General features: G+C 37.2%; 1 protein-coding gene across 5 annotated transcripts in view; it reads left to right on the forward strand.

Moving 5' to 3' along the window:
- Positions 1–13972, forward strand: part of ZFAND3 (zinc finger AN1-type containing 3) — a 142255-nt gene that overhangs the window by 95724 nt on the left and 32559 nt on the right. For all 5 annotated transcript variants that reach the window (XM_030499217.1, XM_030499218.1, XM_030499219.1 and 2 more), the window contains one exon: positions 4619–4684. In XM_030499217.1, coding sequence (XP_030355077.1) covers positions 4619–4684 — 66 coding nt within the window. The remainder of the gene's footprint in view (positions 1–4618; positions 4685–13972) is intronic.

Consider the following 13972-nt stretch of genomic DNA (forward strand, 5'->3'; position numbering starts at 1 on the left):
CATTTAAAGAACATTTCTGGCTCTTACAACATCTTAAGCAAAGATCTGGCACATAGATTTATGAAATGAACACTTCTTTCCATGTCTGTGGCATGATAATTTTGAAACATAATGAAGACTAGTGGAATAGTATCACTGTTAATTGTTCCCTCTGATTTATAGCCACTTCACACTGCAGAGTAGACAGTGTATCCTAGGGTCCCATTTATTAAAGTGAAAGGACCCTACGGAACATGAAACAGAAACAGAGTCACATAATAAAAATGTGGGTTAGACCTGCACAGCTATCAAGGTTACATAAAAATTATTTATAAAAATATAATTTAACTGCCGATTTCAAAAGCACATTTTTAAACTTCACCTTACACCTATAAAGTAGGAAAGTACCATCTCTGTTTTACAAATGAGGAAACTGAGGAAGAACAGGTAACAGCGTGAGACAAAAGCAGGGAAAAAAGGGGAATCTGAATCCTGTTTGCGTTTACTTTGCTATAGTTGTTAAATTTACCGGCCATTCAGCAGCAGCAAAGCAGTCCAGGTTTCACTTCCTTCTCCAAAAGCTGCACGAAGATAAAAATCCACAAAAGTAATAATGGCAGGTTTGTGAAACGAGATTTTTAAAAGTATGTGTTTGCATGTGACAGAATCCTCTTATCTGTTTAGTAATGACATCACTTAAATTATCATGCAGCTTACCCATTTTGCAGCAAATAAGCAGTTTGCAAGTGCTGTGAAGTTTTTTTGCTTTTTTCCCTTAAAGAAAGTATATTCTGTCTGTGCAGACTGAATTGAGAGATTTATGTTCCCATTTGTTTATGTGTTGGAGTTTGAAATCAATGTCTGTCTTCAAACTCAATTATGTAGATTAATTAGATTATGCACAACTAGATTACTGGTTTGGACAAGTTTCCAAAGGTGGGTTCTTCCCCGCATTGCAAATAGCCACAAAATTCTCTCTGTCCTGGCTACAACACTGCTGTCCAAAGAAATTCAACTCTTACTTATTACCCTCTTCTGGCCCATTACCTGCAGAGAGTTGGTGTGCTTTTTCTGGGAGGGAACCATCACAGTAGTGAAAGCTCAAAACTAGTGTTCAGGCATGCTTGTATCACTGTGATCAAGTGTCATTGAGCTTCAGGCTCCTTCATTCATGGGTTTTTTTTTCATGTTTGTTCATTATCTGACTTAGAGGTTTTGTTATCTGTAATTGTCTCAGTGTATTATTGTAATCTTAGGCTTTGTGCTCTTCTACAAGCTTGGTTGCACTCCATTCTGCATCTCTTCTGCTGCTCAGTAAGTACTTCCAAGTGCTGTTCAAGTACACCTGACACATGTGCTCTGGGTTTAGACTTAGCAGTTCCTCGAACAGCAGGAACAGGGGGGAGTTTACCCTGCTATTTCAATTTTTCCTGTGTAGGAAGTTCTGACTGAGTAGAGTCACTTTACGTTACAAAGACTTCAGGAAGAAAAAATGAGAAGTTACCTTGCCTCAGGATATGTCCTACAGGGCAGGTGGTACTTGGTAATTGTTGCTGTCTTTCAGGAAGGGAGGGTGGACAATACAGAAAGGCATTCTAAAGGTCAATTTAAACATCTAGAAATTATATTAGCCTATAATAGTAAATAGTAACAATATTAACATTATATAGAAATATAAGTAATGTGTAAAATTCTACTATAGAGATTTAGCAGAGAAGCTGGTTTGAACCTGTTTTTCCAAATTTATATATTTAGAGTACAGTTAACAGAAAGTCACAGAAAGCTAGGGATATCGGAAGCCAAAACCATAGCAGCTACATTCACAAGACCTTTAGTTTTAATATACGATAATGTTCTAGTAAAAGGATCTTTTTTGGCCTTTATTAATTCTGTGTTTGAATTTGCAAACTCAGCAATTCCCATAATTGTAATTTCTTCAGTAGCTTTTAGTGGGTTTGCATTTTTAATCTTCTTCTCTTGGGATTACATTATTGCTGGGCAGTGGCTGCTTTTGTTTGGAAGAGGAGTTGCAAATGCCAGAAACCTTACACTGGAAAAAAAATAGCAGAAGCTATTGTTTAATATGTTAATTGGATATAGACTAGAAAGATACCTTTATTCCATATTAATCTCTTGTTTGTGCAGAGAAAAAAGCAGTCTACAGCCCCATGGGTTATGTTAGAAGTTAGGCACGTATGGCCTTTCACTGTGTGCTGAAATGTTTGATGTACCACAGTTAAATTCCCTTGGGACACTTATTTTTTGGGGGGCATGAAGGTGCAGTTATATCCTGAATCATGCTAAATTATAAGCCTACCTTTGTGTACAGCCAAGAAGGATTTGTGTTCTACTGTTACATGGCTTCCCTTTTCTTTCATACAGAATTTTTATCAAAGCTATGGGAAAAATACTGCCCAGTTTTAAATAATACAGAGATGCCTGTATTAGCCATTATATATACCAAAAGATTCAACATAATGACTTCCATGTAGAATTGCACAGTCAAGCCCATACTACTTACTACTGAATTATGCATGACATTTTTAATGGTGGAACAAAAACAGTAGCAGAAGGAAGGACGTGCCACCTTCGCTGGTTATTAGGCACTGGGGTATGTGCATGCAAATCCCAAGATATTCTTTGTTGAAACTCTGGTGCTGTGCTATACAAATCAAAGCTATATGAAAGTAGTATCTAATGAGGAAAACTGAATAAAAGAAGAACTCTGACACAGGGAAGTGCGGAATATGTACCACCTTATTGTACTTTAGAGAGTAAGAAATAAAGGTCTGGTATCTAGTTGAATGCTGAAAGTATCAGCTAGTGTAAATATTTACTGTACAATAATTGCAAAGATTAGTCTTGATAGCCCACAGTGATGATGCCTGTCAATGTCTAGTCAGTGAAAACAAAGAGAATGTAACTACAATTGTATAAGAAAGAAGAGCAGCTGTATCTTAAGAAGTAGCTGTGGTCTAAAGTCAATTCCTTGAATTTCCATATGCTGTTGTATATTTTTTGATATAGTCTGTATTCTGTTGTATATATTGTTTACTCAAATTCTATATTGAAACCAAATACCATATACTTGGTCTTTGAAAGTTGAGACTGACTTAACAGACTTGCTGTGTAATTGTTGAATATTAAAAACATTTCAACAGGCCACTTGGTAATGGTTCTGTTGCAGAATTGATTTTGTTTCCAAATGCACCAAACCCTAGATGAGGCATTTTTTTGAGCCTTTTACTATAGTATTACTAACATAGATCAAAATGTTTTCATTATTTTTATGTTCTAGCCTAGAAAAAGGTGTGTGTATGTTGCCAAAGGGACTTTTAGGGAGAACAGAAAACTTGGGAAGTTTACCAGGCCTTCGCTGGAAAACTGAAAATGTAAAACTTGTGAGATCTTTGTTCCCAAGTGCATTTCATTGAAATCAAATGCACTGAAATAATTTGGTCACATTTTTCCTTCCCAATTGCAGAAGTTTCTTTTCCTTTTTTGTAGTGTTACAGTGCTGTGAGTTTTACAGGGTACACAGTTACCCAAGACCTGACATTTAATGAAAAAATAGAAATGGAATCAAAACTTGAAGGGGAGCATCTTGGAGAGAAGCAAAAAGAAATAGTCCACTACAGGCCAGACTTCAAAATACTTGAAAAGTAAAAAAAAACCAGACTTGCCAAAGCCACAGTGCTGCTTTCCAGATATGCGAGGACTGAAAAAAGAATTAAGGAAAAAAGTATTTTTCAGGCCATGAAGACTTATACTGTATTGCCAGCATAGTACTACTGTATCACCAGCAGTCCAGAGCAAGCTTGATTATTGGTATTTTGATAGCCAAACTCTACTAGATCGATCTTAATTTCAGGCTCTCTAGCATCATCCGGTTTATAATATCCAAATTATCAAAGCTATGATATGTTATTACCACTGGTAATGCTACTTTAGATTTGTCTTGGCTTCCCTATATGGGGTTTATTTTTTTTTTATTTATTTTTACCGTGAGTTGCTGAATACACTCAATTGGTTGTTTTAACAAGATCTCTGGAGAACTCTTCAACAATGATGCATGTTAAGAAAAAAGCCAGAAAGCAATTTACTACCGAGCAGATACCAGCGGAGTGGGCGAGAGTCCAGAGTTCAACAAAAAACCTTAAACATGGAATGTTTGCATATTCTTGTGCCACAGTTGGAAAACATAATGAGAATAAGCTATGAGGCAAAGCTGTTACCTCACTGGAGTCAATGACAAGGTTGCTGTTGACGTCAAGAAAGTGATCGCTTTGTTCCTTGCGTTACTTGTTAGTTATGTGCATTTCTACCTTTGTTCTGACATAAACAGTACCTTTGTCAAGGCTGGAAAAATTGCTATTACAGTATTTTCCTAAAACTGCCTCTTGAAATATTTATAAAGTATAATGTAACTTGTCTTTTTGTCCCAACTTACCATCTAGTTTTTCAGACATATTTGGATTTGACTGTGAAAAGAAATGCTGAGAATAGTAGACTACTTCCATATGTGCTTTTCAAAGACAAGTGCTCCTCAGCGTTTTATATTCCTAAGTATAATTTTGATGTGGTTGTAAATGTTAAATGTAGGTGGTATTTTGAGACATATGATCTTCTCTGATTCCAGGTGGGCCATGCACAAGTACAGCTCATGCCTCGTTAACCACACCAACCAAAAGATCTTGCAACTCAGGTACGTGTTTTGTGGGGTCAAGGAGTTGGATTTTGTGTGAGACATAACTGTATGATTATAGTTTAATAGTCAACTATATCTGGCGAATGCCAAATAAAATATGAATATTGTCACTTTGCTGTTAGAAATGTATCTATAAAAGGATTTGTATGGCACATAGTTAATCTCAAAGTTGTGTTAAACATAATTCCATAAATCCATGTTTTCAGTTAAATTTTGTAAACATAAGACATAAAGGAGTAATTGGTTTGATTTAAGTCTAATGATTGTGTTCTGGAAATCCCCCGTTTAAATGCAGAGTATTGAGTAGAAAACTGATTCAAGATGCGGTATAGACAGCTGATGATTGCATTGAGACTAAATTTTACGTGCTTTGGGTCCTTTCAGTGACTATTTCTACATGGAGGATATAGGCGGATGATCTCTCACAGAGCTAGTGTTAGTAGTGACGCATTAGGTCATTGTCAGGCTGAAGTTGCTGCTTCTGCAGCAGATCTGTCATGAAGAACTGTGTGAGCACTCATTCAGGCAGGCAGCCAAGTTACCCACATTGGCTCAAATCTTTTTCAGACTTTGGTTTTGCATGGTTTAAGGAAAACTCATATGATCCTTTCCACCAGCACCACTGTGGGAAGCCAAAATCTCCTGTGGAGTGGTAGTGGCAGGCATCTAGGTAGTGGTGATGTTCTAGCAGTCTGTGTTTCCGAAATAATTTTGCCTATATTTATGTACCAACTGAGCTGTATTGAGTGGGTGGAAGGGAAGGGTATTGCTGTTTGATTAAGGGCTCTTATTCTTTCAGCAGTTCAAAGTAAATTTCCTCTGAAGTCATTCTTTCAAGAAGTGTTTCAAGTTAGTGTATGTTTAGCTGACCTGTAGTTATTCCATATATTCATATTGTTAGCTTGCGGTGAGTGTGTGATGATGCAAGTTGGCTTGGTCTTCAGTGAAGGAAGGTTAAAGAGAAGCTACGTGATAATCTGTGACAATGCTGCGTTGTTTGGATCAAGGTCCTCAGGATAGTAACACTGTGGATTTTGTTTTCTATGTAGCCATGCAGGTGTACCTAAACAAGACAGAATGTCTGCCACTGTATCCCTTGCAAATGAATCTGCTTTGCTCATGGTATTACTAAATTGCCTTTTATTTATACATTAGCTGCTGTAATATTTAACTCTGGATTTCATTGCAGGGTAATTTAAAAGCTTTCTATGATGCTATAGATACTGAAAACTATTATATGAATATTTAAAACAAGTGCTTATGATAGCAAAAAGGCAGGTAAGTCTGCTATTTGGACTGTCAAATGGCAACAGCAAAACCTCCTTAGAATAAAGCAGATGAAGCTACAAGACATGTTGAAGAATATTCATTAAATGGTTGGCTAACTTTGCTCAGTAGTTTTCTTATTTTTGGTTTATGCTAATGTTTGGTCCCCGCATGCTTGTATGTTAATCATTTGGTGTGTTTAGCTAGCAAGAAAATAAGGAGATGAGCTTAATTTGATGCCACAAGTTTCATCTTTAGCCAACTAAACCTAATGATTTTATATTACCTTAATTTCCCCCAATGTTTTTTGCATTATTTGCTCAGTGATCTGCATATTTTGTTTGTAGTCCCTTACACTAACAAACCTGTACCAGGAGTTTGTTGTTGTTTTTTTTTTTAACTCCAGAGCTTGAATGTTCACAAAACTTCAATTTTTAACCTAAATTACCATGTTTTCCAAGTCTGCATTTGGGAATCTGAATAAATATGGGAATTGACAAAAAAACATTGGCTGTAAAATATTGCTCAGAAATGGTGTGACATCTTCAGGCACAAGCAGCAGACTGCTTAGGTGAATATTTGCTGTGGTTTAACCACAAATAAAACATAACCTCACACTAACTACTGTGAAGAAAATTAACTATTCAGCCAAAAACAGCACGTTCTTTCACACTACATTTACTTCAGCTTAGTGTCATTTCCTAGGAAGCTGTGTAAGCAATAGTTGTCAATACTACACATTACATATAAGCTTCTTTTCTCTAATTACACAGATGAATTCCCCCTCCCTCTTCAAGCATATTTTTTTTCCCCCCAAAGTCTACCATATATCAGCATTTGAGACACAAAATTTGAAATTTGACCTACTTATCTTATATGCAGGTTCCCATCAGGAGGGTATTAGGAAGACATAAACCTGTCATATTTTATTAGCATTAATGTAACCACTGAGGAAAAATCAAAACAATAAATCTGCCAAGACACAGGAAAAGTTCTCATACCAAAAAAAAAGAGTTTTTACCTCATGCACTTGTCAGCTTGCATGCTGGAGGAGCTGTTCAGATAAAGAATTGTATTATGACACCTAATAGCAGGGTTTTTCCTCCTCCTGTTTGCCAGAGCCATCGCTGTGGTAAAAAGTGTTTCTATTCCAAAGTGTGCCCATAGGACAAGGATTATAATGAAAGGAATGAATAAAGCCTAGCAATCAGTAGCTTGGATGATGCCTCAAAGGTTTTGCTTCAGACTGCCAGCAGTCTGAAGATTTTGTCAGAAAAAAAGATGGGACTTTGTGGCCAGTGCAAGTGTCTTCAGCATTTTGATTTGTTTCTTAATGGTCAGGTAATGTTGATAGCAGATACTGTGAGGCTTACTCTAGTCAGTAGGGCATCCAAATCCCATTTATATTCGGTACCCACGTTAGGAAAGTGCAGTCCTAAGTGGCATATTAATCTTCTATTTCTGCTCTACAACTTTAATGATGATTTAATACACAATTCTAAGCCAGATTTTAAAACATCCTCATGCGGCTTAAAGAAACCTGGAAGAAAATCAGTGGAACCGTGAGTGTGCTCGGTTAATTTTTAATTGTGCGGTAGAGAAGGTAGTAGAAACAGGCAGATAAAACGCAGTAATGATACAGGCAGTTCATACATTATGTCCATAAAGTTGGTGAGGTTTTAAGTACTTTCTCAGTAGCAGTTCATGAGAAACTTGCATCTTAAATATTTTCTATAGTTATATGTGCAGATGGCTCACATTTAATGAGGATATCTGTCCTGGATCGGTGTGGTAGTATTTATATTGTACAAGATTACAGTATCTGTCTCCTTGCTCTATGCATTTTCAAGTTTAAAATTTGAGTGTAGAAGATGCAAATAATTCTTGCAGTGCTTGAGTGAAGCAGTTAAGCAGGCGTGGGGTCCCTTTTGAAGTTTTGAGTTTATTGATGTTCTTGCATTAGGGCGTGTGCTTGGCTGTAGCACTGCCAGAAATCTGAATGCTTTGAGGCTGAACCTGTACAATTGAGAGGACAGCCTTTTAGGAGTTACAGAAAGGGCAGGTTGTGGAAATAGAGGTACATAAGTTCAGCCAGAGCCAAAACCAAGAAATCGCTACTTTTGTGTGATCATTTTTTATCAATCTTTGTGTAGAATGAGGACAAAAGAACCCGGGACACCGCTAATTAGGTTTGTGGGGTTTTTTTATTGCTTTGAAGTGTTAAGCTCCTAACCAAAAATATACAAAAGATTAGTGAAGGAGGTTTGTAACATTAAAACAACTTTGAGGTTTGTTTTTCATTGGTGTTCCAAGGGACTTTTAAGGTGTTCTTTAGCGTTTGACTTCTGGAGGGCACTGTGTTAGAAATCCAACCTTCTTCGAGCTCTCTCACCAACAGGGAAGTGATGATAGAACACCCTTCGAGCAGCACAGTAAATCACCCAGCCCTGGCAATAATAGTGCCCATTAGGGACATTCTTATTTTTTCTTCTTTTCCCCCCTGCTCAGTTTCCAGCTGTACTAATAGAACAGCACATCAAGTAAGGCTGTAAATAAAAGTTATAACCTAATAGGTGGGCACTGAAGTGAAACGGACAGGAGCTGAGGCGTGGAAGCCTTATTACTGCTTATCAGCAATTATAAACAGGATAAAGTGTCTGGGACTTGCCCTGATGCAGCAAGAGCTAATAGAGGCTAGGAGATGACACCGTACCATGATCAGATGATGCATGTTGATGGGTTTTTACTATCTCATCTTCTTGCCTCTTTCTGTGATGTGTTGTATTATCTGTTCTGTGCTTCCACAGCTATCTGGATGAATGGATTGACTTCCTTTCCTGCTCAAAAGAGCTTGAGCGCATACACCTCAGTTTGATTTTCCTTTTTTTTTTTTTTTTTTTTTTTTTTTGGTACATCTCCTTTACATTAGTTGCCAGTATCGCTTATCTGAAAACCTTTTCAAAGTCTCACAATTATTGTAGATTAAAATCCTCCTAATGGTAAGGATCATAATAATCCAATCTGTAAACAAATTTAAGGACTTGCTGCAATTTTGGGATTTATTTTCACTGTCACCTCGTTCAACTTTACAAAATCACCCTCAGTCATTACACATAGTGGATATGGTCACCTGAACTATCTTTTACGCTAAAAGGCTCCCGTATGTTTTAGACTAAATGTGTTATAACCAGTGTGGTTGGAGAATCCACAGGGATGGGTTTGGGGTCAATATATCAAAAACTTTGTTAAAAGTCATCTATAGCTGTGATGATCCTTGCCTCTGAGTTATAAAAAGTTAAGCTGTTCCTGGGAAGGTTTTTAAGAGCTTGTTAGCACACAATAATTGGTAATATTCACAAAAAAAGGCTTTCTTGATCTTTTATCTGTCACAGTCTAGCACATTTCTGTGGTAGACATCTAAATCACCTCTTTACTAAGCCACAGAGAAAAAAAATGCCTTGAAATTTAGCCTATCCTTGCTTTAATCTAAAGAGAAGTTTTGCAAGCATCTTCATAGTTCATACATTAATCACTCCTGCAGTTTACTTCTGAAGAGAATTTTCTTCTGGGTGATGCAAAAAGTACAACATTTGGAAATGAAAAGATGTGCAGCAGCATGACAGCATGTGCAAACAGTGACTCTCATCCTTGTCTATTCAGTACAGCCAGGGTAAAATAAATAGATTATTTTTCCATCATCTTATGGTATTAGGACAGGAATTACTTACATCTGCCAGTGTTAAAGTACTCTAAACTGAGATGAATGGAAACTAATCCTTTTCATAATTGGTATTTCTTTGAAATTAACTTTCACACTAACTGGTCCTCAGGTGTTCCTTTCCTTTGCATTGTTCACTTCAGTTGAAGTAGCCAAAGAGACAAAAAATGTAACGTGGCTATGGAAGCCCTGTTTCACACGCTGTATAGATGAATTGGAAATACTTACAGATGGTGTTTTGAAGATGCTTATAGAACGTGCTAAGAAGTCCTATTTAAGAATAACTCCTTTTTCTAATCAGGCTGTTGAAGTTATTCATGGAAGGATTGCTGTCCTTAGGAAATAAAACACAATTGCTGTTACGGAATAGGATAAATAAATGAACATGATAAGTTTCAGGCTTATTAATGTTTCCCATTTTATAATATTGTATTCCCCAAAATTGTCCTAACTCAGATAAATTCTTGACTTGGTGTAAGCACTGCTCAGCAATAACTAAAACATGAGTGTGTTTATTATTCTCATCCTAAATCCAGAACACAGCACTGTACCAGCTACTAGGAAGAAAATTAACTCTATCCCAGCCGAAACCAGGACAGTAGCTTGTGTAGAAAGCAGGATTCAATGTATGCCTGTGTGAGAGGCAGAAATGTGTACAAATTTCAGTAGGTTTTGGTTATACAGGGTTACATAGGTTAGGAGAAACCACCTTTTCCTCCCTTGCGAGGAGGAAAAAAAAAAAAACCCAAACAACCCAGTACAATAGAAGTTTTCAAGTCCTGCACCCTAATAGAGAATGTCCTCCCGGTACTTAAAACTGTTACTCCTACTACTTTTATTTATCCTCTTAAATCACCCAAACATATCATCTTTTATCCTTTGTGCTGTTCGGGTATGCCCTTGAACCTTCCTTTTTCATTATTTCACCAGATAACCTGTTCAAGACTTTTTTTGATTACATCTAAGTCCATTCTTCGGCTTTCACTTGTCTTTATCTCTTGTTGCTCCTGACTCAAATTTTTCATCTGTTTTCATTTCCATATCCTGAATCCCATTATGAAAAAGACCACGTTCGAAGTAGAACAACTTTGAGGAAAATGTGTTTACGTCAAAGGGACAGGATGATCTCTTGATAGGAGTTCACATTGTATTGTAAACCAGTAGGAAAGTTGTTTTGAATGTCAAATTAAAGGTAGGACCAGATGATAGGAGAATAGTAGACCCTGTCTCTGGATTAACTGTATTGGGAAGAGTATAGCGGCAGATCAAGGGAAAAGACTTTTCCCCTTTAGCTGGAACTGGAATATGGACTGGACCAGTCCTTGAGCAAACCAATCCAGCTTTGATGTTTACTCTGTATCAAGCAGGAGGCTGGATTAGGTGACCCCCCAGAAGTCCCTTCCAACCTAATTTTTTCAATGACACCAACAGAAAACAGACACGATCTGAATGTTTAAAGGTATTTGGTCTAACCTCAGTAGCATTCATAGTACTTGATGAAAGCTGAGGCAGGTAGGCTCTAGAAGAACAGGCGAGTGTTTCATGCCTTGAGCATTGCAGAGAAGAGCCAGGAGAGAGGCTCTTGGAAAGGTGAGGGAGTTGGGGTGGTCGGTGCAAAGCAAAGAGCTGGATGAACAGTCCTTGTGTCAGGGTTATTGCTGGCCATGAGCAGAATAACCCAAGTGTGCGTTGGTAAACAAGATACTCTTCTCTCTTGGAAAACAAATAAATACGTGCTGGTGCCCTTAACCGATTTCTCTGTACTTTTTCCCTATGGTCTGAAAGGTGGTTTTCAGTCTGGTTGGTGAAATTCTTGCCACATACAAAATTGTGTATCTTTAAGGTCATTATCTTTTAAAATTCAATTATGAACACATCTTTGTATTAAAGTTTTCGGGAATTATGATAAAGGATTTGTTCTCAAATCTGTTGAAACAAATGAGTAAATATTTAATTTTTATATATATTTTGATTAAAATGAAATAACTTTACTTTTTTTTTTTTTTTTTTTTTTTTTTTGGTAAGTAGTTTGATGCCATGTTTGGTTTTCCAAACTATCAGGATCTCTGTGACCAGTTAACTGACCTTTGGCAATAGGTACATCGCTAATACTAGAGAATATACATCTATTAAGTCTGCTTGGCAGACTTAATATGGACTTATGGTCCAAACAGCTCTGGATTTCTGGTTTCATTACCAGCATCTACCCACTGAGGTACTGGGAAGCTATTCCCAAGTAACAAAATCACAGCTCACAACTTTAAGTAAACTGTATCTCCATTAATTTCAAGGACAAGTCAGGGTTACATGTGCTGCCCTTCCCATCTGCAACCCCTTCCTAAAACTTCCTAAAAATCTACATTGGAACAGGACTGGGGGAGTGTAGGGTTTGTTTTAGTTTCAGTGGGGCTTGCCCAATAGCAAGTTAACATGGAGAATGTCTCAAAGAATAGTTGAGATGGCTAACTTCAAAATCTGTGAGGAGCTCTGCTCCTGTCAGCCTGAAGGATTGATTTTACCTCAGTGTGTTGCAGTCAGCACCTTGATCTGATCTGTGCAGTTCAGACATCTTTCTTACTGGTTTGATTTAGCAAATGAGACACAGCTTTTTATAATTTTAAATTTGTTATTTTATTGCACTGGATGATTTTTTTTAACAAGTTCAGCGCCAAGTAACTGGCCTGAAAAATATTTCAAAACACATGTCCACTTTTATTTGCTTTTTAATATTGATATTTTTAATATCTTAGATTAAAACACATGTAACGTGCAGGGGGCTAATAGTGAGCCTGTTACTGCTGTACTTTCTGATGTGAGGGCAGTGCCTCAGAGGTTTCCTCTGACTCTTGAAGACCTCTCTTCTGACTAATGATTTCAGTGAGCATCAGACAGCTTTCAAATACAAGTTTTCAATATTTTCCATTTAGATGTTTATTTTCATAAGGCCTGTAAAAATATATGGAAGTATTTTTAGAGTCTCTTGGAAGCATGCTTTAGTCTGTTAAGCATACACAGGGTAAAGTGTATCTTCCTACAAAGTAAGGGGTTTATAAATAATTGCGTGTTCACTGAATCGTCATGCAAACAAGTTACCTCTTTTCCCCATTCCTGTTCCAAATTAACTTTCCATAACATAAACTTCAGGGAACAAGTGATGAGATAAACATCTTGAGGCAAAAGAGGGTTGAAAAAAAAGCTGGATGTAAGATACAAGGCAGTGCATGTACTGTTGTGTCCTCTGAGTTTCATTGATCTGTTCTATCTCTCCCTTTGTGTAGATCTTTGATTCAAGTTAGTGTAGATGTTTCCCAAGCATCTCCTTTCAAATCAGCAGGAGCTGCCCAGTAAACCAGCCTGACTTCTGATGTATTGTAGACAGCAATTAGGTGTGTAGAAATTGTCTTCTGTGCCAGGGTTAGTGGTTTTCTTCTGTGCCAGGGCTGGTGGTTTTTTCCCCCACAGAAAATTGCTGGAAAAAGTAACAATCAAAATATAAGCTGATTTTTAAGCTTTACTTAAAATACCTGACTCAAACCCAAGTATATTTTGAAGACAGATTGGCTGTATCTTTCAGAACCTGCTCTTAATGCATTCAGTGAAATCTTTATCAAAATACAAGAGCTTTTAGGTTTTTTCCTTGCCAGAATCAGATACAGTCCTTGGAATTATAGTCTCTCATTGCAAGGTTTCTGTTGCTAATGGCATCACTGAGGTTCTGCAGTTAATGACAAATACGATTTTTGAAAGATGAATATTGAAAATATATATTTTTTTCACTGCTGGCAGGCGAGAGTTCCCTACAATTCCTCTTCTGAATCTGTGTCTCAGCCTTGGAAAACCTTCATTATACCAGTGGGGGGGTAGGTTGTAGTAAGAAAAACTCAGCGTATGAATGAAAAATAATAGAGCAAGTAGTTTCTATATAGAACTGGTTTTAGGCTATTAGTTTGAAGAATTACCTTCCCGAATACTGTATACCATCTGATTGATGAGGACAGAGCTGGAGTATACTGCTAGGGTTTTGAAGCAGAGCAGCACCTCTTATTTATGCACTCTGGAGCTGACTAGCAGAGATGTCATATTTATAGCATTATCTGGTTTTGTTAATCCAGCATTAGAGAGTTTCACAAAGCATAAGAGGTTCCTCATTAAAGTCAGCAAAAACAAAACTATGATATTGCTGAATGCTTCTGAATTTCAGAACCACAGTAAGCTTATTTGTATGTGTTTGTACGTACATATTCATATATGCAAATACACGTATGTGAATACTAGTTAAGTCGTCTTCAGGTGCAGTGGAA

Source organism: Strigops habroptila, chromosome 10, assembly GCF_004027225.2.
Source record: "Strigops habroptila isolate Jane chromosome 10, bStrHab1.2.pri, whole genome shotgun sequence".
Lineage (NCBI taxonomy): Eukaryota > Metazoa > Chordata > Aves > Psittaciformes > Psittacidae > Strigops > Strigops habroptila.